The sequence below is a fragment of the Miscanthus floridulus genome, chromosome 8, assembly GCF_019320115.1.
Source record: "Miscanthus floridulus cultivar M001 chromosome 8, ASM1932011v1, whole genome shotgun sequence".
Taxonomy (NCBI): domain Eukaryota; kingdom Viridiplantae; phylum Streptophyta; class Magnoliopsida; order Poales; family Poaceae; genus Miscanthus; species Miscanthus floridulus.
The window spans coordinates 223,535,594-223,560,023 of NC_089587.1; the positions used below are offsets into that span (position 1 = coordinate 223,535,594).

General features: G+C 45.6%; 2 protein-coding genes and 1 pseudogene across 3 annotated transcripts; 1 reads left to right on the forward strand and 2 right to left on the reverse strand.

Annotated features, from left to right (window-relative positions):
• Positions 1-10,104: 10,104 nt before the first annotated feature.
• Positions 10,105-13,266, reverse strand: LOC136475130 (SAP-like protein BP-73). Of its 2 annotated transcripts, XM_066472685.1 has the most exons (3): positions 13,061-13,266; positions 11,818-11,916; positions 10,105-11,499 (listed from the first exon to the last, which is right to left on the reverse strand). In XM_066472685.1, exons 1-3 carry the CDS (start codon positions 13,095-13,097, stop codon positions 10,370-10,372), a joined length of 1,266 nt encoding a protein of 421 aa, XP_066328782.1. In that variant the 5' UTR covers positions 13,098-13,266; the 3' UTR covers positions 10,105-10,369. The 2 variants fall into 2 exon arrangements, with proteins under 2 accessions (XP_066328782.1, XP_066328783.1); XM_066472686.1 differs by lacking the exon at positions 11,818-11,916.
• A 1,377-nt stretch (positions 13,267-14,643) lies between these two features.
• LOC136478304 (uncharacterized) lies at positions 14,644-24,072 on the reverse strand (annotated as a pseudogene).
• Positions 15,110-19,881, forward strand: LOC136478303 (receptor like protein 22-like). The gene is made up of 2 exons (XM_066476701.1): positions 15,110-15,982; positions 16,085-19,881. The coding sequence occupies exon 2, from the start codon at positions 16,375-16,377 to the stop codon at positions 19,108-19,110; it is 2,736 nt and encodes a 911-aa protein (XP_066332798.1). The 5' UTR covers positions 15,110-15,982; positions 16,085-16,374; the 3' UTR covers positions 19,111-19,881.
• Positions 24,073-24,430: the final 358 nt, after the last annotated feature.

A 24,430-nucleotide genomic window follows, 5' to 3' on the forward strand; every position in this document is an offset into this window, starting at 1 on the left:
ACAAGCATTATCACCATCCTTCACAACATGGAGAATTTGAGCACCATGACCCCGGGCATAGTCATTGGCAAGATAGTGGCATTTGAAATGTCATGTAAGATGGGTCAAGGCGAAGCCTCTTCATCGAGCAAAGGCAAAGCTCTCGCATGTAGCGAGAAAAAGAAGATGAAAGGCAAGCAAGTTGAGACAAGCTCAAGCTCAAGCTCCTCAAGTGAAGATGAAGAAGAAGATGAGGATGATGATGATAATGATGATTCAAGTGAAGATGATGAATCTTCCTCCTCCACCTTCGACCTTGATGAAGAATCAATCAAACTAATCAACAAGGTGGAGAAGATGATCCAAAGGCTCAATGTCAAGGGTGTGTTCATCCAAATCCAAGATCACATTTTCACCAATCAAAGAAATGAGCAAAGAAAGAGAGGATGCTATGGATGTGGCGAGTTGGGGCACTTTGTGGAAGTTGGTCCAAATAAGTCCACACCCAAGACAAAGAAGAAGGCATGCAAGAACCAAGCCCTCACATCAATAAGGTCATGTGATGACTCTTTAAGTGAAGAACACCATCACAAGAGGCGAGGGCGCAAGCACTCATCATCAAGCTCTTCTCGTATGTGCCTAATGGCACGAGGTAATGAAAGCTCATCCTCTAGTGAGACTAAAAGTGATGATGAAATGCCTTCTTATGAGAAAATTGTGCAACAAAATCTTAATTATGCTAAAGTTTGAACTAGTCAACAAAAGAAGCTCAAAAAATTAAAAGAAAAGTTAAATAGTTCACAAGAAGCATACAAAACTTTGCTTGAACAATATGAGAACTTTGCTAATCTCAATGTTGAACTATCTACTAAAATTGAGCAATTTAAGGCTAGTGCAACAACAAATGCATGCACAATCAATGATGAGCAACTTGTAAAGAAAAATTAAAAATTAAAAGAAAAGTTAGCTAGCTCATAAGATGCTTATAAAAGTTTGCTTGCTAAAATGGAAACCATGTGCAAACATTGTAATGAGCTAGCTAATAAAGTTGCTAATCTTGAAGCCGTTAGTACAACCCCCACCAAGGCATCTAAAAAGAAAAGTTCTATCTTTAACATGTCTAAAAAGGATGCCTCTACTTCTTGTAATGATTTATGTTTAGACTCATCTTTATGCAACCAAGTTTGTGTTAAGAAAGTTATTGTAGATACATGCACACAAGAGGTTGCAAAGGAGAATGAGCAACTCAATCAAGAAGTAGCTCGCCTCACCAAGGACTTGACTCATGTGAAAGGCAAGGCGAAGCAAGCCCAACTTCATCAAGATAACACTGTCAAGGGAGTGAAGAAACTTGATGAAGGACAAACCATGGTTTGCTACGTGTGCCACAAGGAAGGTCACAAGTCCTATGAGTGCAAGGTGAAGAATGGGAGAGGAGCAAAGAAGAAAGAGAAGAATCAAACAAGCAAGCTCTCCAACACCTACACCAACAAGGTGGACAAGAAGGCCTCCACACCATACTTGTTAAAGAAGAAGAAAAATAACAAGGTGGTGACCATCAAGGTGAAAAAGCAAGCTAACAATGGGGTCAAACGCTTTTGGGTGCCAAAGAAAATCATTTCCAACATGAAGAGCACTAAGAAGGTTTGGATTCTAAAAGGGAAGTGAGAAGTCTAATGGACTTTGGGGAATTTGGAGACTTGGTAATGTATGGGTGTATTTCATGGGGTGCATCATGCTGGATAAAATCATTGCCAAGTGGGTTAGTGAAAACTATGGACCCAAATTCTCCTTCCCATGTTAGGTAACTAGATGTTATTACTTTCAATTGGTACTTCCTTCAAGTGATATTCCTTACAAATTGGCATCTTAAAGCATCTAGTTACTTTTTATGCCTATATTTGCATTTGCATACTTATATCTTTTGTCATGCATACACTAGGTATATCTTATGGTAGGCTTGCTCGGTCTCATTTTAACCCTTGGAGCAAACCTACATGGTTTAAAATTGTTTAGGAGCACGACACATAGCTTGTCTTTTGATTGTCCATCTAATATGTGCCAAAGTTAAAATTGTAGATAATTTCTCCTGAATATCATCTTTGAAAATAATTCTCTCATTCATGAGATGTCATCTTTCAAGTGGTATTATTGATTCTAAAATCCATGTGCATGACTTCTACAAGTATTCCACACTTGTGTGCACAAATTTAGGGGGAGGTTACTCTATAAGTTGGATACCTTGAGACTAACACCTTTTCAAGCTTATCATATGTGTAGTAGTCTCATTACAAAAAAATAGAGTCCTCGGAGTTAAGCATCATACTTCAAATATCCACCATCTATTGCAAATGGTAGAAATCAAATTGGTTTCCACATGTGGTATTTCTAAACCGATATCATCATGTTGATTTCATTTTGATATTTATATGCTTTCTCCATGCATTATATAGATTAAATTCCCTTAAGCAATAATTTGCCAAATATGCATATGCCTTGCTTTCTACCATATGTATGCATATATTTAGGGTGAGCTTAATCTATATAATGTGAGAGTCAAATTTTATGACCTATTCCACCCTCCACATAAAGGATCACAAAGTTTGACCCTCCCTTGTGCTACTAATGTCTTTCTTTTTGGTGTTTGATTCCAAAGGGGGAGAATTTAGAAGACCAAAAGCAAGCATTAATAATTTACAAGTGGTAATGGTCTGAGAAAAAGAGAATAGTGGATTATGGATTGCCTATGTAATGGGGAGAATGTGTAGGAAGCAAGGCTTAAATCCATAATGCCACATGGGGACATTTGCAAGGGCAAGATAAGCTTTTATGTGGTATCCTTTAGTTTTACAAGTAGTATCTTTTAGTATCATATAGCCTTGCCCCTTGCATTGCATCCTAGCAAGTAGATAGTTTTTAAATTCTAAATTTTTATTATTTGCTTGCTTTGGTCGTGTTGTCATCAACCACCAAAAAGGGGGAGATTGTAAGGAAAATGGACCTTTGGTCCATTTACTTTGGATTTTAGTGTTTGATGATCAACACAACCAAATTGGACTAATGAAGTTGCAAGTGATTGTTTTGTAGTTCAATAGGATGCAAGACGTGACTTGGACAAATGCAACGTGATGATCCGATGATCAACACCATAAGCAAGACCTTAGAAGCACAAGAGAAGACCCAAGATATCAAGCAAAGTCCAAGCATGAAGATAGGAACCAAGCCGTACGCAAGATCACAAAAAAATGAGCTCATAGAGGTGACCGAACGCTGGACCAGACGCTAGTGGTAGATCGACCGGACACAGGACAGCAGAGTCCGGTCGAGTACAGAGAGGTTCCAGAGCGGCGAAACTACGATCGGACGCGTCCGGTGGTGGTGACCGGATGCTGGCAGCGTCCAATCAGTTGTTCGCAGCTTCAACGGTCGGGACGACCGGACACGTCCGGTCAGGACGTGATCAGCGTCCGATCAGTAGCAGAAAAGCGGGGTTTTGTCCCCAATGGCTACTTTCTCAGTGGGGCTTATAAATACAACCCCCAACCGGCCAAATGAGTTGAGTGGAGCTAAGGAAACATATCTAGAGTGTTGATGCACTATTTTAGTGATCTCCACTTGCATAGTGCTTAGTGTTTCATCAGGTGATTAGCATAGGTCCTTTGCGAAGCGCTTAGGTTGATTAGACCACCGCTTATGCGCTTGCTCTAGATTTAGGCCTAGTGTTTAGTGAGGTTTGCATATTTCTTACCACTCGGTGCTTGCGTGCACCATTGTTGTACATCAGAGGGGCTTGTAGTCTTGCGAGATCACACCAACCGCATTTGTAGTGTGACCGCCACCGTGTACCGGAGGGAATAAGGCCCACGGCGTTTCGGCCAGAAGCTTGATAGTGAAGACGGCGGGGAGCATCCGGGAGAGGTCCGATGCTATCCACGGAGTTACCTGACCGGGAGCTTGGCCCTTGCGAGGGGCTCCAACGAGGACTAGGGGGAAGTTTGCGCGCTTCTCGATACCTCGGTAAAAATACCGGAGTCGTCGACGGAAGTTTGCATATCTCTACCTTGCTCTTTAGCTTCCGCATTTACATTGATTGTATTACTCCTTTTGTGGTAGAGATAGCAACACACTAGCAAAACCGTAGTTGCACATTTAGATAGTTTATCTTTTGCATAGGTTTTGCTAAGATTAGAAAAAAGATGTCGTAGTTTAGAATTAGAATTTTAAGTTGCCTAATTCACCCCCTCTTAGATGCCACGGTCACTTTCAGCTGCGACCTACTGTACCACTATGTGCACACAGCACAGGAAACAGGGATGTGCATCGCTCGATCGATCGATGGAGGTGCATCATGCATGCAGCTGCTCGATCTATCTCTAGCTCTCTGTACGGTGGATGAGCGAGTGATGAGCATGCATGCATTGATGCATGCAACAGCGTCATCCGATTCAGATTCTGATTCCCATGCATGCATGGCGATCGAGCGACAATGACCGTGCATGCAGACACGCAGAGCTAGCTAGCTAGCTAGCTGAGGTAGACGGATCGGAATCGGACACGTACGTACAGCATGGATTTGATGCGTGTGTGCATATATGGGCCGGTCAAAAGGTCGCGCTTTGGTGGCCGTGACCACGATCATATATATATATACAGGACACAAATCAAATAAAATCATCATGCCGCGCGCGCCCGCCCGCCCGCCCGCTGCGTCTCGTCGCGTGCAGCGGCAGCCGGCAGGGATCGGCTGGTCGGCCCGTCCGGCCCGCGCCCGGCATGCCGCGGGGTCGCGCGCTGGTGGCCACCGCCGCCGCCGCCCCATCTGCCGCCTGTAGATGGCGCTGTGCTGCGGCGGATGGGAGCGCGCGCGGCCGGCCCGGCACCGGTGCCCCACCGGCGATACGGCGGGCCAAGCCGGCAGCGGGGATCCGGCCGGCGCTTGGCGCCAGAGCGCAGCCCCCAGTTGGTCACATCGGTCACATGCGGCGCCTGCCGGCCGTGGATCAGCGCGCCCCTGGCCGGGCACCAATTTATGCTTCCTCTCTGCGTACAGTTACCACGGTCCACGGAGTTATTATGCGATCGTATCATCCATGGATGGATGGGGTATGTAAGGGTCGTAGATATATGACGCATACACACGACGACGACGTACGTAGCAGTGGTGGTGGCGCCACCGGAATCTTGACGGTGACCTAGCTCGCCGGACCAACAGTGCCCGTGATTAAAGCCGGCAGCTAGCCTCCCCGTCCCCGGCCTCTTGCGATGTACAGCACAATAAGACACATATAGTCGTCGTCGTAGTACCGGTAGTCACTGGTCACCACCCCTTAGTTAGTAGTTACCACTTGCTGTACATGTCAAAAGTCCGGCTCTGTTGCAGCGCACGGATGACCACAATCTCTCCACTCTAGCAATGGAGAGATCAGATATATTTTTTTTTTCGCTTTCAATGGATAACCTTTCATTTTATTTGCTTATTGGTCAGCAATCACAATCAGTATATACGAGTTTAATTAAACATTGAGTGTGCCTGTAATAATTTTGAGTTGACGCTTCTTCTTGCATTAAACAAGTATGTGATATGTGAAGCACGGACTTTTTCATGATGTAAAAAAAATACAGGTATGTTCTGACTGTATATATATGTATACCTCTATACCTATATATATCTACCTGATAATATGAAAAGTAGAACCCTCCTACGTACTCTTTGGTGAAATAGTCATTTTAGTCCCCTCAACATTGCCTGAGGCTTAATTTTGTCCCTGAACTATCAAAACGACTGTTTCACCGTTTCAGACCTCAAAGTTTAGTTTTAGGCTTAATTTCATCCTAGAACACTACTACAAAATAACTTATGCGAGGCGTTTGGAGAATGGCCTCGGAGGCGGGCGGGATTTTAAACCGTCTCAGTTAATGCCTGGGATTAACCGAGGCGGTCATTTTTTATTAACCGAGGCGGTCACAGTCAACCGCCTCACAAAATCTATTTACCGAGGCGGCTAAGAAATAACCGCCTCCTAAAATCTATTAACCAAGGCAGGCCGCCTCAGTTAATATTCCTGAGGCCCAGCAAAAAGCCCATATCCAATCAACTATCGGGTTTATATATATACTAGAGCAGGGGAGTTAGGGTTCACTCACTTCCCTCACTCAGCACCCGAGCGCCCCCTCCTCTCCCGTGCCTCCCTCTCCGCACCGCACCGCACCCGAGCGCCCCCTCCTCTCTCCTCTCCCTTGCCTCCCTCTCCCTCTCCCTCTCCCTCACCAGCAGCGGATCTAGAGGAGCTCCCTAGCACGGCGACTGGCAGCCCAGCGGCACAGCCTCGCGGGCGCGGCAGCCTAGCTGAGGCGGCGGCGCGGGCGCCGTAGGCGCGGGCCTGGCCGATGCGGCGGCGCTGGCTGCTTCCCCGCCGACGGTCGAGGCTCGTGGGCGTGTGGATCTGAGGCCGGCGGGCTCAGTGTTTGCAGATCCGGGAGGCGGCTTCTTCACCGGCACCGTCTCTGCCACTCCCTCCATCTCCCGTGCCTCCCTCCTTCTCCCTCTCCCTCACTCGAGCGGATCTGAAGGCTTGGGGGACGAGCTCGCGGGCACGGCTGCCCGGCGGCGCGGCGTAACCAGCGGACGCACATCTAGCGGGCGGCGGTGGCCCTTGGATGGGCTCGGCGGGCCCATGGATGGGCTCGCTGGGTTTGTCCACGGGTTTTCATTTTTTTTTGTTTTTTTATTTGATTAACAGAGGCGGGCGACCAACCGCCTCCGTTAGGCCCGATTAACCGTGACCTTTCGGCGGAGGCGGTTGCAAAAACCGCATCGGTTAAGTTTTGTGTAGTAGTGGAACTATTTAAGTGACTATTTCAATCCTCAAACTTTGCATTTTGGGCTCAATTTCATCCATGAACTATCAAAATAGAGTATATTTTACTCTTCAAACTTTTGCTTTTAGCTCAACTTCATTCCTAGTCCTATGTGGACCACCACACCATCATGCCTGATCAGCTCCAACAGGGCTCGCGATTGGAGATTCGGATACAAACATTATTAGTGGACATTCTAAAAACTCTTTAGTGGCCATTAATAATTTTAATATATTATTTTAGATGGTACCGTTTATATACCAGTGTCCAGGAAAGAATGGATAAACCAATTTAAGCATTAAATTGATGAAACATGATTGTGATATGCTACCCACCTACTCTAATACAAGCACCACAGGAGTATCGACTATTGAAACAAATACTCAAACCAACTATTCAAATAGCATGATTTATCTTTTAAAACAAGCACGATTCCAGGAATTGGGAAGAAAGAAAGAAAGAATCAAGGAAATATCTTTCTCTTGAACTATAAACTAGATACTACACTGCTTTTGTGGGAGTAATTGCAGTGGCTACAAACGCGATTTAGTACCTTGAGAACACATTGATGAATTAGAACATCAATAGATCTACAATTTTTCCCTTAGATATTTCTAGCATCAGGCTCAACTAATAACCTGTTGCGAATAAAAATAATGTGTTTTTGTCATATGCTAGAAATAACATTTTGTTACTCAAATGAAACAATATAATTATAATTGAACATATGATATCGGATCCGAACGATCCGATTATTCATATTAGAGGATATACAGATCTATATTTATATTCATTTATAAATATGGATATAAATGTCAAAAGTGTGCTATCTGATTCGATATCTGGGGAAGGTGCCACCAGACCGGGACAATGGTACTGAGCGATAGATGACCGTCCATCTTGAATCGCGAGTGGTTCTAGAGTTGACCAGGTGTAACATCACAGAGTTCCACGTAGAATAAGGGATGAAGTTGAGCCGAAAAGAAAAGCTTAAATACTAAAATGCGCTATGGTAGTTCATAGATGAAACTAAGCCCAAAATACAAAGTTTTAGAACGGAAACCGTCACTTTGAAAGTCCTACAATGAAACTGAACCCAAAAGGATTGAATTGATCATTTTGAAAGTTCAAGGATCAAATTGTGCCTCAAACGATAGTCGAGGGACCAAAATGACTATCCTGCCCTACTTTTCGCCCGTTAGGCCATCCCAACGCATATCACTCTCCAGTGCGTCTGTATCTCACTCTTACTGTCCGCACATTTCTAGTCCAAATCCGACACGGGACCACATTTTCAATCAAAGCCAGCACAATCCAAATCCAATATGAGACCATGTTTTGAACTGCCCATCTAGCTACAAATACAGAGACCGATTTCAAGCCGGAACTGATGACACAATTATCATTCGTCTAAATGACCGCGTAGCATGTTTGCTAGTATAAGAAAAAGGGGAAGAACACGTGACCATATAGATATAGGTAGCAAGGTAGCTCGTGCTCATGTTTGATGTGTGCGAGGCTGCTTGCGATATGGACACATCACACATGGTCCATGCACGGCGCATAATGCATGCATGGCCCATGGTATGAGCAGGCCAGGGGCGTGTGATGTGGACTAGTCGGCTTCAGTTCCCGACTTCCCGGCCGTCGGCACTCGGCACACGCAGGGTTCCAGGCTCCCGTGCACGCACTGGCGCACGGCGCGTGCAGGCCTAGGTCGCCCTACTCCGACGCGGCAACAGTATCGGCGCGTCCGGCGCCCGGCAGCCTAGCTAGCTGCTGGTGCTAGCTACCCTCGCCCTGTCGCGCCGCGGCTCAGCCTCAGCTTGCAGAAGAGAGTTCGAACAGTGATGGCGCGCTACAGAAACGCGGTGCAGGCTGGGACCGGCCTAGCTAACGTGTCTACGCACACCTTGTCGTTGTACACGTCCGTCCGTCCTGTGCTGTGCTGGTCTGGTCTGGCTTCGTCGTCTCGTTCCTACCTGCATCTGCATGCATGCTGGCCAATGGTCAGCACCGGTCCCGGTCCATGCATGCGGCGTTGCAGCAGCTAGCCTCTCGAGCGTTTTGTGTCGTAGGATCAGCAGATGAGTGAGGAGACGCAAAAGGAGGAAGCCTTGCATAAAGGGCCCTGTGTGCAAATACGTGGCTACTGCATGCCAACAGGACAAACATGTGTTCGTTACTTTTTTTTTGAATGAAAAAAAAGAGGGCAGTGGCTGGGACTAACTGCGGCCGTATCGAGCTGGGCCAGCTTTAATCAGGGCTTCGCAGTATGCCCAGGCCCCAGGCACAGGCGGAAGCAGAGCCAGTCAGGCCTTGTTTAGATTAAGTTTTTTCAATCTCTCTATCACATCAAATCTTTAGACACATGCATAGAGTATTAAATGTAGATAAAAAAATAACTAATTACATAGTTTGATTGTAAATTACGAGACGAATATTTTGAGTCTAGTTAGACCATGATTGGACAATAATTGTCAAAAACAAACGAAAATACTACAGTCCCAAATATTGATTCCTAACCCCAATCTAAACGAGGCCTCAGCCAGAGAGACAAGCAGCAGAGACCCGGCACGTGAGGAGGACAACTAACCGTCCAATCACTCCAGATCTGACGGCTGCCAGAGACCTAAGCATATGCAGACTGAGCGAGGGAGTCCCCCCCTTCCCCCCTCCCCGCGTGGACGCCTGCCAGTGCCAAACGATTAGCACAAGGAAGCACAGGCCAATAACGCAGCCGCCGGCCTTAACACAGTCCTGTCCTAGTGTGTCCTGTCTCTGAACAAAGTAACAAACCACCCATGCGTTATTGGTGGCTGCTCCTCCTCTTCCTCATCCTGTCTTCCATGACCATGAGCAAAGCTGCAGCTACCTCTGCACCGCGTCGAGAGCGCAGCGCAGGCCAATAATTGCCAGCCTTCATTCACCTGCAACGCAAAGAGAGATCAGGACTTGTTCTTGTTCATACACAGGATAAATATTGTGGCACTGTCCTACAAAAACAATAGTCGTTGTTGCATCACAGCATCATCTTGTATATTAATTGATACAGAGAAGGGTGCAATGCAAGCAAAGCAACACCATGTGGCAACATCTCTCTCAGGGGAGTTGCCAGTACGGGGTGCATCTGCAGCATTACCCAGGTAAAAACCCACAATGTTCCAGAACAATATCGGCAAGACCAATCCAGTAGCCTTACCAGTTTGATATGCAAACGGTCCATCACAGCCATAGGTCAACTCTGTGGAAAAGACGAACACCACCTAGAACGAACGTAGTGCATTGATTTATAGTACACAAACAGCTAGCATCTCAGGCTCTCAGCTACCTTACTCCACTCAGCACAGAATTCAGCTAAATGGCTACCAAACTAGGCGTACAAAATGAGAACCCGCAAAAGATCAGCACAGACCGGAACAAAGTTAGCCTTGCTCATTTACAATTTTCTACGGGACTGAGAGGAGGCGGCTCTGGCCAAGCAAAGTGGGTTCAAACAGAGGGCCAGGTTGACAACATCACTCGTTTATCATCAAGCCATGCAGCTGCTCAAGACTTCAATCAACTCGTTTTTCTTCATCTTTGAGTAGCCTTTGATTCCTCGGGACTTTGCAAGCTCTCTCAGCTCTGCAACCTTCAGAGAGCTTAGATCTGAACTTTCTGTGGAGTTGTTCACGTGCAATTCATCCGTCTCTGTAACATCAGCGATTTCCAAAGAAGGTTCTGGATACTCATCGTCTGGTTCATCTGCATCAGATTCTTCATCGTCGTCTAAAATGTCATCGAGGTCTTCCAAAGAAATATTTTCTGGTTCTATTACAGAATCAGGTTCATACGGAGACATGGAGACAGGCTCGTCTGTAGCAGTCCTCTCATCAAGAGCTGTCTTAGCTTTCTGTACAGCATCGGCGACATTACTGCCGATGGACTTGCGATCGGCATCTCTGTCTACGACCGCATTGATAACAGGCGGGAACTTCACTCCAGGAACAGGAGATCTTCGCCTGAAATTTGAAGCTGGCCTTTTGAAGGGTGCCGGAGGTGGCTTCTTCTGCTCTTCCTGGATGTCACTTTTTGTGCCAAAGATGGTTGAACTTTGTCTATTTCCAGAATCGTTGCTTCTCCTCATTACATCAAAATTCTGTTCTTTGTCGTCACTGCTCTTCCTTCTCTGGTCCACAGAGTGTTTCCTAAGCAGCTTAAGAAGTGAATCAACACTGCCCCTTTCACCCTGCACTTTTGCAGGTTCAGGCTTCTTGTCTTCCCTGCCTTTCCCCCTAGCTCGCAGCTGTGCTTGAACCCTTTTAAAGAGCTCCACAATCTCCTTCTCTCTTTCCCCAGGAGCTGATGTGGCTTGAGGACGGGAATTGCTTGCCAAAGAGATTGGTGGTCCGTTCTTGGAGAACATGATATCGCTATCGAATTCATCAATGTTCTCAGAATCATCTTTAGCCTGGTACGACTTGCCTTTCCCTCTGGAGGACCCCCCTTTTTGTTGTCGCGATGTATCCGAATTCCTTGGCCTATGGTGGTTGGGGCTTGCACAACATACCAAGGATACCCTCATTGGCCCCAACATAGGTGATGTGCCCATGAAACAAGCTCCTGGAGGGACTCTGCTTTCTCCATGATGCACAGGTAAGGTTGCGCTACCTGAGATCCCTGTGCAGCAAAAGCACTGTACATTAGTTATTGCTTTAGAAGGAACTTGTGAATTAGGAAGGAATAGGAAGCTTAAAATGGAACTGTATGCATTAATTGCTATCGTACACGATATGGGATATCGATTACAAAATAAACCGAGATTGCATGGCTAACAAGAACAATTTTGATATAAACATCTTGGTAGAAATATCATATCAAAGTCAGTATTTACAGAACCACTTGAATGATATAAGAAAAAAACGAAAGCCATCGGAAGGAAAAGACTACAAGAAGTGTTTATACGAAAAACAAAGTGTTAAACAAGCCCACATTCACCTTTTTGTCTAGAGCGAAAGTCACAAGTCATAGCTTGATCATGGAAACATGATAAGATGCTTAAAGAGTATGCACCATTTATGTGGCCTATCTGTACATCTGCAAGGGACGTACAGTGCTACATCAGAAGTGGAGGTGCACGGCATACAGTAAGAGTAGATCTGTGCATTTTTATGAATCAGCTAACAAACTGTCCTAATTAAAGCCAAACAACGCAAAAGTGGGAAGTGTTTACACCACGTACAAAAAAGATGAAAACACTGCACTGGGCGACGATACCAAGAAAAAGCAACTAACAGTAAGTCTAATATAAGCTAAATCTGGGAATTAAATGCAATCCATTTTGAACATGGGGCTATTAAGATGGCAGTCACCTAACAGAATATAACAAAGACCAGTAACTTAGTCAACATGTGCATCCAGGCAGCTAAGAAACTGCAAGGCATTCATTTCAAAAAAGAAACTGCAAGGCATCTAAATAGAAAAGATCATCACTCATAAATTAGATAGGCTTTCATTGTAAAATCGTGGATGAAGCATGAAATTCACATCACACGCAATCCCAGTCATGGCGTTTATAAATTCCTGATCAATTTAAGTAATTAGCCCTTGGCCCCTTGCACCTAAACAAAGACAGGGAACTGGAATAGACGGTGAATTCAACACTGCTGAGATTGCAATCAATTTGATAAGATTCTGAAGACCTATAATAGTTGGAGAACCAAGTCTCTACCCAGTTTCTTAGCAGATGAGGCTGGCAGCGTTACACTGGACTACAGAAGCCACATGTCTATAGTTTGTCCACGGTGCACCCATGATGAAGGAGCAAAAGTAATTTGCCCCATCTGCTACCCAGGAATTTCATAGCAAAGGTTATAATTCCCAGAGCAATACTGGTGGAATTCACTGGCTCCAGCAGTTCCATTCTCCGCATAACACCCGATTAGGTCTCCTCTGATGATTCACCATTCTCACACGGCGCCATCTGGGGAACCCGCGCCACGTAGCAAACAGCCTCGACCGTTACGCAGGCTGCCCTGGCCCCACATCGCGCGCATTGCTTCCCTCCGTCACGACAGGGGCGCGCGCACGGCACAGGGCGGCAGGACAAACGCCGTCCAACAACAGGCGATAGGGCAGACCCGCGGAGCGAAACCCTAGGTGGTTAGAGATGGACGGCGCCAGCGCCACACGGTAAGCACGGGAGACGAGAGGCGGAGGGGAGAAGGGGGTGGTCGCGTACCGCGGTGGTGGAGGAGGGCGGGAGCCGAGGGGGACATTCCTCCGTAGGGGGCGCGGTCGCCCGGAGCGTCCCGACCGGCGACTGCGGCGGCGGCGGCGGCGGTGAAGCGGCGCCCGGGCTCGGGGGCGGAGCGACTGTTGGTGGCGACAGGTGATAAAGCGAAAGCGAGAGAAGTGGTGGTGGAGTTGGGGGATTTTGGCGAGGGTTTTGGCCTCCACTCCACACCGCCGAGGCCCGAGGCCGAGGTCCAGCGGAGCGGGGCGGGGAGGAGACGTGGGCCGGCTCGTGTCACTCGCACGGGGACGACGTCATCCGCCCGCCGCATCGGTTTGGAACGATGGGCCGTGGGGAGTGGGCTGGTTTGGGACTGCGGCAGACGTGCCGAGGGCAGGGAGAGAAGCCCAACGATTATTCAGTTTGGGCCTCTGTTTCTGCAGTTCATCTGCGTCGCTGTCGACCCAACAAAGTCTTTAACCCTTTTTGTTTCGAGAAAACAAATTTCAGCAACTCTAGACCGACAAATTTTAAAATTAACAAAGTCACTCCAAGAGCTTCTTTATATCCTTCCTAATTAATAGGTATAAAAATTTTGGTGAAAAAAAATATCCTCGAACCACTTCTTTAATTGGATCTCTAAATATAGACGTCCTCTATTTTTGAATTTCTCGCTATCCTAGGATAGAGAGCAAGGATTACTCTATAGAGTGCGCATAAGACATAGAAAGACTGTTGTAGGGTGGAATGATATAGAAAGCGGTTTTTATGTAAATGACTCTCCAAATGATGCTTTAGAGGGTGAGTTTAAAAAAAAAAACTTAGAGTTGGTCTTACCATAGTGCCTCAACCCTCTAAGCACCTCTGATCTAACATATCTTGAAATTAACATAGTGTATTGCTGTCGAGCATTGTTAAATTCTAAAATCAATCCAGGAAAATATGAACACCATTGTCAAGTTAATGACTTAAACCTACGTGCCACCATAAGAAACCTACTAGCTAAACTATGCTCAATTCGCAAGAAAACAAACTCTTTAACTTCCTTGATTTGAATCAGCGAGGATTCTCGCAAGAAACAGAAGACCATAAACATTTGTAATGGTAAAGAGGCATTGAGAGTTTGGAGACTGAAGCAAGTAGAAAATTTGGCATAAGTGGTCAAAATATGGAAGCCCACACTCAACATGTATAAAATATATTTATAGCTATTGAGTATTGATTGCCTCAACTTGAAGGTAGAATCAAAAGATTCTGCTTCTATGAAGCTTGAGAATTTGGTGGGCCGTGTTTTTTTTTATCCAGACATAGTAGCCTACATCGACACAGGTCTACCTGAAGTTGCTATCTCCCTGCCACTGCCAGACCGGCAATGCTACCGTGCACGGTGGATCATTTGCTCGCCACAAAAATTGCCGCTTGTGAGAAACCGAAAAGAAAGTCATATATAACCTTTCAAGATGTCAATGTTACGTTCAGAATACGGCAGAAAAGTCTAGGGTATTGAATGAATTTTGTTATGTTTTATTTGCTGACTTGCTGTCTACTTGGATTATTGTAGCCTGTGATACATTTACAGATTTACAGTCTTACTGGAAGCGGGCACCTCTTCGTTTCTCCCTTCAGTTTTAAGAGTAAATTATCGAGCTGATAGAACGACTTGAAACAGTACTTCTGGCACCTGACTAAAAAAGAAGCACGCGACCATGATTACAAGAGAAAACCGTCCTAATGATCATCAATACGTAGACTGGATCGCCGTCGATCTGAATGTCTAGGAAGAGAAGTCTTGAGGTATCCTCACCAACTGTTGTGAAGCCACTACAACATAATTCTGCAAGTGCGGCTTCTGGAGGTAATCCAATTGCGGAGCTAGTGGGTAACTAATTAAGAGCAAGTGGGGCTTCTGGAGGATAGTCCAATTACGGAGCTAGTGGATAACTGAGAACATAACCTGCAAAGAAAACCAAATTAAGTTTTTTTTTCAAATATCAAATCATTCTTGTTTAACCAACCAAAGTGACCATAGCAGTAACTTGTAATAGTAGTAGCGGATTCAAATCTTTATTACTAAAACCCTGTGACCAAGTGCCAAACATACACGTTGATAGGTTTTGATAGGTTTGGTTAGACCCAGGCCAAGCCACGTAAATTATTACAAACCACATGGAACGAGCCAGCAGTCAATTTTCGATGTGATACTGAATCTAATAATAACAAAATATTTTATTGCGTGCATTTAAAATTCATATAGATTTGTTTGTGCAACTTGCAGAGATAACAAATAACATGCTAGCTGGTAGCAAATCTGGTTAGCTCCTACTCTGATGGTAGAACCGCATATACGTGTTCTGGTGGCATGGATTTTGACCCCTTTGGTCCCATCGCCATTGTCTTATCCAAGTGTGCGTGTACCATCCGTCTCCAGTCTATTTAAGGCTGCTGCCCATGCCCAACGTCTTGCACAATTGCACTGTCATAACATAAGCACCGAGTACCCTGAACTCTCCTCCTCTAACTCAAGTCACCAGTCACACCACAGCTCGGAAACCATGCTGTTTTGCTGTCGTTCCGTTCCCAGCTACCTTCTCGTCATCGTCATCGTCATCATCATCTTCACAACCAGCGGTCATGGGGCGTGCCTATGCCACCAAGACCAAAGTGATGCCCTGCTACGCCTCAAAGCAAACTTCCACTTCTTCCCTTCTCGCTTCTGCCCTTTGGCCTTCCCCTCCTTTCAAGAGCAGAACAACTTCCGATTCTTTCCCAGCTCATTTCCACGCCCACTGCCGTTGCCTTTGCAAACAAACCTTTCGTCCTGGCAGGCAGACACCGACTGCTGCACCTGGGAAGGTGTCACGTGTGATGACGGCGCTTCAGGCCATAGCCATGTCACCGCTCTTGACCTCTCCTGCCTCGGCATCTCGGGTAACCTCAGCTCAGACATCTTTAAACTCACCTCGCTTCGCTCCCTTAACCTTGCAGGAAACTTCTTCCGTGGAAATAATCCATGGGCATGTCGTGCTGCAGGATCTGCACAGCAGCAGCTCGGTGATCTCAAGTACCTCAACCTCTCTTATTCCGGCTTGTCCGGTCATTTCTCCGTCGAAAACGGCTAGCTTGCCAATCTGCTCACGCTAGACCTCTCGGGTCTTCATCTTGAGAATTTGAACCTTTTCACCTTGATTGACAACCTTGGCAGTCTCCAAGAGCTCTATCTTGATCTTGTCAACGTCTCAGTTAGTCAAAATGATTCTACATTTGCCTCTTCTTCTTCTAGCAACAATTATACCACAACGTCGGCTCTCAAGGAGCTAAGCATGATGGGGTGCACGAAGTTCAGCCCTTTTGTTAGTTGCACCATCACTGGCCGTTTTGATAGTGCTGCTCTTGCAAGGTTTGCCAATTTGGTCACGCTAGGCCTCTCAGGGCTTGACCTTGGAGATCTGAGCCTAGACACCTTGGTTCACAATCTCGGTAGCCTCCAAAAGTTATACCTTTTCGGTGTCAACATTTCGGTCCTCAACCCAAGTCCAACAGGGTTGGTTACAACGCCTGTTCTCCAAGAGCTAACGATGAGTGGTTGCAAGATCACTGGTCCTATTGATATCTTTCTTGCTAAGCTCCGCTTTCTTTCCAAGCTGACACTCGATAACAGTGACTTTGTCCCTACTGATCGTGTACTAGAATCTTTCACAAACTTTTCATCCTTGGTACTTCTCAGCCTTCAAGACTGTGGATTGAATGGAACCTTCCCTTCCAGAATATTTCATATCAAAAGCTTGGCCATCCTGGACGTATCATTTAATAAGAATCTATCCGGTGAGTTGCCGGAGTTCAAACAGGGAAGCGTGCTGCAGGTCTTGGTCCTCAGTGGAACCAAGTTTTCTAGACCAATTCCAGAATCCATCGGCAACCTAAAAAACCTGACCATACTGGACCTTTATTCTTGCCAATTCCATGGGTTCGTCTCGTCCTTTGCTCAATGGCCTGAGATTTCGATGGTCGACTTGTCAAGTAACAACCTAACTGGTTTTCTACCTTCAGATGGCTACCTTGGTCTGGACAACCTAATGTATATCAACCTCGAGAACAACTCAGTATCTGGTGAGATACCTGTATCTTTGTTTTCTCACCCTCATCTACAATATCTACACCTATCGCAGAACAATTTCACTGGGAATTTTCTCTTGTACCCCAATGCATCACAAAGGTTGAGAATGATTGACATAAGTAAGAACAAACTCCAAGGACCAATCCCCAAGTCAATATCCAAGCTTCTAGGATTAGAAGAGCTGGACCTTTCATCAAACAATTTCACTGGTACAGTGGATCTGAATTTGATCAAGAACTACGTGAATATGACCCTTCTATCACTATCCAACAACAGGTTGTCTGTTGTAATAATGGAAGATGGTGATACTAATTTTTATCAGGAATATCCTCATCGTTTGGATTTTCTGGGACTGGCATCATGCAACTTAACAAATGTGCCTGAATTTCTAAGGCACCAGAAACTGTTACATTTAGACCTCTCAAACAACAATATTGCTGGTCACATTCCGGATTGGATTTGGGAGAATGGAAAATATGATGCTGTCAACCTCTCTCATAATTCATTTTCTAGCATACAAACAGATCTGTCTGTATTCATGTATGGTCTTTTTTACCTCGATCTCCATTCCAACAAGATTGAGGGTGCTCTCCCGTTGCCCCCATGTGAAACTGTGAAATTGGACTACTCAAACAATCACTTCAACTCTTCTGTCACGACCGAGTTTTGGTCGCAAATTAGCTCTTCCAGTTTTGTATTCCTGTCAAACAACAGCCTTGTAGGAGAAGTTCCACCTTTGTTATGCAATGGGACAGATATAGAAATTCTAGACCTCTCTTTTAACAGATTTAGTGGATTGATACCACCCTGCTTGCTGAAGCACAAAAACAAGCTCGAGATATTGAAGTTGAGAGGCAACAATTTCCATGGATCCGTGCCTCAAAAGATCAGCAAGGAATGTGCACTTCAAATAATAGATATCAATGACAACAAGTTGGAAGGAAAACTGCCAGCATCTTTGGTCAACTGTCGCATGCTACAACTCCTGGACCTCGGAAACAACGAAATAGTTGACACATTCCCAGAGTGGTTGGGAGTCCTGCCTCTGTTGAAAGTGCTTGTTCTAAATGACAACAGGTTCAATGGTCACATTGATCAGTATGGGAGGCATAAACAAATGCATTCCTACTTCCCAGCACTACAAGTTCTTGACCTTTCTTCAAATGCTTTTACTGGTGGCATACCTACACTGATCCTCAAGAAGTTAAAGGCTATGATGGTACCTTCCTCATCAGGGCCTCCCAGTATATATACTGAAATCATTGCTGATTTAAACAGATCACCTCCAGGTTACATGCCATACGACAAGAGCTCTTTCACAATCACCCTTAAGGGGCAAGAAACAACCATGGTGAGCATCCTGCCAATTTTCATGTACCTAGATCTCTCCAACAACAACTTTGATGGTACCATCTCCGACGGCATTGGCGACCTCAAGTTACTCAAGGGACTAAACCTGTCCAGGAACTCATTCACTGGTCATATCCCTCCTCGGATCGCAAACATGCTGCAGCTGGAGTCACTCGATCTCTCCTACAACAAGCTCTCTGGGAAGATCCCACCGGAGTTGGCCTTGCTCACTTTCCTTGAGGTGCTCAACCTCTCCTACAACCACCTGTCGGGGCCAATACCACAGTCCAACCAGTTCTCAACGTTCCCAGAAACATCCTTCCTGGGGAACGATGGGCTGTGTGGGAAGCCGCTGCCGCACCCATGCACCATGAATCGACCACCGTCGGCTCCTGCTGCACCCGATTCTTCTACAGAAGTGAACTGGGATGTTTTGGGCATTGAGGTAGGGGTCATATCAGGATTGGCCACCGTGGTTATAACCGCGCTGCTGTGGGGTAACGGAAGGAGATGGATATATTATCAAGTGGACAGATTTTTTATGCGTGTCCTACAACCACGGATCCACCATCGTCGTCGTCGTCGCCACTGAAATGACTTCCATCAATGATAGTGTTTGCATTGCATACCTCAATGATAAGTGGAAGAAAATAAGGAGGCATTACTCCATGCTTGCCCTAAAAAACATGGAACATCTTTCCAGTTGATGAATGAATCATGTGATGTTGTATGTTTACATACTATTTTGTTGTAACATAGAAATTGAGTTTTTTTTTCTCAGACATGCAAACGTGTGTCATTGTATTAAGGTACTAAGGTAGAGAAAAATGTCCAATATAAGCTATTGCCATGCCAGGGGTTAGTTTTTTTTTAGCACGTTCACGCCCTTGGAGATGGAACGGCCAAACCCAACTAAGTAACCTAAAATCTCCACCGAGACCCTTAGCACCAGCCATAACCCACAATGCTGCCTGCTCGCTAATCTCCTGCAACACCACCCAGGCATTTGAGATTGCTGGACTTGAGATTTGAGAACATTGATACAAATCTGAACAGTAGGAGGGAGGACTGCCACAGGGTTGAGCACATGATTTGGCAATGGAGATTTGAAAATGTAAAATTCGATCTAGATGGAGCAAATCGGTGAATGTCTTACTGGCCTTAGAAATTAAACTACCACCCTCTGTCCCAAATTATTGATCGTTTGGCTTTTCTAGATACATAGCTTTTGCTATGCACCTAGATATACGATATGTATAGATACATAATAAAAGTTATGTATCTAGAAAAACCAAAACGACTTATAAATTGGAACGGAGGGAGTAGATTGAAAAGGTAAAATTAAACCAGATTGGATCTTACATTCTGCTATCAATCTTGTCCCAAAACAAGAAACCAGATCAAAAATGATAATTCTTGCCTTGTCATTCCATTCAACCTGCAAAGTTAAAATATTGTCTGAGTCCAATGTCATAATTGTTATGAGATAACCAGACTTCGATTTACAAGTCACAATGTACATAGCTTTGCTCAAATAATCATAGTATATGGCATTCATACATAAATTAATACAATTAGCAAGCAGGATGCTATGCAATATCTAGGATCAAATTCCAGAGTACTAATAATACATCGCTTCAATAGGAAACAGAGGAAGTGAGTAGAATACATTGATAATTACACTTTAAAAACAGACTAAACTTAGATGCATATAAAAATTAAAAAAAAATACATTATGGCATCCTCCTAATCTTTCTATGCCTAATTTGATAAGACCATTAATATCACCAATGTTTTCAAGGCGGTAAGGCGAGGCGTGGCGACCGACTACCGCCTTACGATTAAGCGACTAAGGCGTGAGGCGAGGCGACGCCTTAACATCTTAAGGGAATCTTAAAAAAGCAGCTTAGAGTGGTAGATAATGAAGAAAAACGAAAAGGAAAAAGGAAAAGAAAGGAGATGGAGCAAGAAGTAGTCAGGCCCAGCCCACCAGGCAGCCCATATACCCCTCACCTTTAACCTTCCTGCTTCATCTCTCGAACTCCCAATCCTCTCTCCAGCGCCGCCGCATCTCTCTCTCTCTCTCTCTCTCGTTCTCCACTACCGCTCCGCCTCCGCCCCTCTCTGTCTCTTGCTTCCCTCTCTCCTCCAGATGTTGCAGGTCAGCGCCGATTGGGGGAACATGGCCGCAGCCCGCACAGGCGGCCGCACGGCTCGGCGGCGGGCGGGCAGCAACTTCTCCCGTCAGCGCAGGAGAACGCGTCCGCACGGGCGAGCTGCGGCTTCTGGTTCCCCTCCCGCTCTCCTGCTGGTGAATCTCCCGTGGGCTCGCTCTCTCTCTCCCTCCGGCGCGCTCTGTTTCTCCCGCGCACCCCTTCTCTCTCAGTTTTCCCCGCCATTTCCAATCCTTCTCACGCGTTTTCCCGCTGCCCAGAACAGAGGCCTCCCCGTAAGGCGAGTCGTCTGCTGTGGAGTCCCGCGTGGAGCACCTTGGCGATGAAGCGACGACAAAGCGACGCCTTGAAAACATTGAATATCACAACCATATACTGACGGTCTGAATCTAAATATGTTTTTAATCTCCTACTCAGACACAAATCTCGTTTAGTGAGCTCTTGCTACCACCATATCAAAAAAGAAAAAAAAAACTGCTACTCAAATCATAGTAATTCGGTTTCACACGGAGGTATGGTATTCATAGTGCGGCGGCAGTGACAGGTTTTGTCTCGACATACAAACAATAAGCTATCGACCTAATAGGAAAAATCATAAGAGGGTAATTACCTATTATGGTGTAGATATGATCCAATCCATCATGCTGGACCTGATGCTGACCTCATCACTTCCACCGTGTCTGACCTTAGGGGCAAGAAAATGTACCAAGTCATATGAGATCTAGATCCCGGTGCCCAAAACCTATTCCGATAGGCAAGAAGAATGCCGTCGCTGTTGAAGTAAGATGCCATCGCCTAGGATGTGCACTGTTGTCCTTGTTATTTTGGCCACCTAAATTATTTGGCCAAGTGGTCACATGATATAGAACTTATCCCACAGCTTCTCTGCAATATAGTCTCCTGAAACAATAGGGCAATCATCACAAGTTGCACACCAGAATGGAATTTAGCTCATCATCAGCTGCTCCACTAATTGTGATGCCTTGGTGTCTGATACTCATCAAGTAAGACAGTGAATCATGGGTTACTACCTCGCCTGGGATCAGCACTGGGATACCAGGTGGATAACATATTAGCTCACCACAAATTTCACCAAGGCTGTCCTCAATTCTCACTCTCTTCTTCTTTGTAAAGAAGGCCTCTCTTGGAGTCAGATGCACAGAGATCTTCTCTAATGGGCCACGCACACGATTTTCCTTCATAGGTTTGGAGCTATTTGTGGAGAAATATTTTTCTGATAGATGCTTTGCAGATTGCACAAGCTTCTCAACATCTTGCACTCTGGTTCCTAAGTTGACTGCAAATGTCACTGCCTTGTGCCAACAAGCTCAGATACAATTTGATGACCTTCATATAAAATGTCATCAGCTTCATATCCCAATAATTGCAGATTTGAAGCGCTGAGTGTGATACGCAATGGATCAATAGCAGGGAATTCAGAAGCAAAGCATGACAAGTCCAGAACAGATATCCCAAAAAGCTGGTCTTTTGTTTCTGATGCTATAGCTAATGGCTCATCAAATATATTTGCGTTCTTGCTCAGCTGATCTCTTGCAGCATCTAAAGATGACAGTAGGAGGTTACTCGGGCTCAAGGTCTGGAGGAGCTGAAGGCACTGGCTTACTTTATCTAGATCCACAAGATCTCCAGCCATGTGAAGCATTGAGGACTGTGTAAGGGAGCACAGGACCTTGTGTGTGGATTGCACAGCTAGGTCAGCACCTTGCTTAACTGCAGTGCGTGGCAAACTGTCATGGAACCTGAAATGTGCGCCGTGCGCCTCGTCAACTATAACCGGAATGCCTCGTGGATGACAAACATTGACAATACCTTGCACATTGCTGCATACACCATGGTAGGTTGGTGAAGTAACAAGAACAGCGCCTACCCTCTTTCCACTCCTCCAACTCTCTGACTGCTTCATCCAACTGCAACGGGGTGATACCACCAGCAATGTCCCACCCAGAATTATATTCCGGTATTATGTATTTAGGCACCACACCAGATAAGACCAGCGCAAAGATCACTGAAATGTGGCAGTTTCGCGGCACAAGGAGGTAGTCACCGGGAGAACAGGTAGCCATCACTGAGGCCTGGATTCCGCAGGTAGTTCCATTGACAAGGAACCAAGTTTTAGATGACCCAAACAACTGAGCTGCTCGCCTTTGAGCATCTAGAATCACACCTTTTGGGGAGAAGAGATCGTCCAGCTCAGGTAGCTCGGGTAAGTCATGCAAAAATGCCCCTGAGCCAATAAGTGTCAACAAGGAAGACAGAGCAGCTTTTCCTCTGTTGTGTCCTGGGAAGTGAAAGCAGGAAACATCTTGTCTGGTAGTTGACTGCAGTGCACAAACCAGAGGGGCGGTGCCACCTTGAGCAAGCGCTGAAGATTCAGCTGATGAAGGTTCGGTTTCAGATATTGTTGGTGTGCTCCATGAAGTGCCACGTTGTACAATGGCATGTCGACTGGAAGATTCCTAGGAGGCAGGAAACTTTATATTGTCACATAGAACACACAATAATTCAAATGGACATTAAAAATTCAGTTCATTTTTCAGAGTTCAAGATCATGAAGGAGATATTCATATTCTAGTCATGAGCTATCCTTGCAGACGAACTACAGAGTATATCCAATAAAAGTTTTGTACAAAGGAGGGTGAGCATGAGTAAACAACAATTGGCAAAACAAAAGGAAATAAGATACTGATGAAACAAATTTACTGTAAAGTGTGGCCAGTAACACACTGAACATGGCCACGCTTTACACTAAATGACATTGGAACAGCAGTCGTAGCTTCAGAAAAGAATAAAAATGTGAAGGTACCAGTGTAGTTTGGGGCCATAATCGAAAGCTAAATTCTTGATTAACTCTCCAGTTTACAATGACAAAATCATTATAGGAACAGTAAACCTACAAATTCTTAGTGTTTTGGTAGCTCGTTATCTAAGAACAGCTTCAGAGCAATTCCACATACAGGTTGTGGGCACTCTGTTCGCTTAGCAGGGCATCCCTCAAGGACGCTCCCCCAAAACCACCGATTCTCCCAATAAATAAACCGTAAAACCAAGAGTTAGACGCAGGAATCGAAAAGAAAGAGCACCTCGCACCACCATGAAATCCCTATAGAAAGTCTGGAACTGTTGGAACGAACAGCAAGCCAGGAATAGACGGGTGCCAGAACTATAAACTAAAATCACTCAGAGGAATAAGACAAAGGCAGTCAGGCGCAGAGCCGGTTCTGAGCAGTAGGAGATTACCCAGTGAGGCGGGGAACAACGCGAGGATGCGGGAGTGCTGCTGCCGGTGAGGCAGTGAGCCATGCTTGCTCACTGTCGCTGCGCTGCGCGCTCTGCTCCGCCGATGCGAGAGGCTCTTCGAGATGGTGAGCTGAACGAACGAAGGGGACGGGACGCGATCGGGCTGGTGATAATGTTGTTCCCTGCTTATGAAAATGTAGCCCGGCCCATTTCGATCCAGCCCACATAGGAATTCCAAAGCCCATGTCTCCGTTGGTCACGTCGCTCGTATGCTGAAATGTTGCTACATTTTTTTTTGTTCTATTATATTACCGTGGTCTTTCGAGGCCCTCGGTGCATAAGACTCTTCATTCATTTCCCTTCGACGGTAATAAATCAGCAGCACATTTGTGTCTTTTTTTTTTGCGACTAGCAGCACATTTGTGTCATTGGTGCAGTGTTGGTAAGCATGTCAGGCTCCCATTTAATTAGCACATCAGA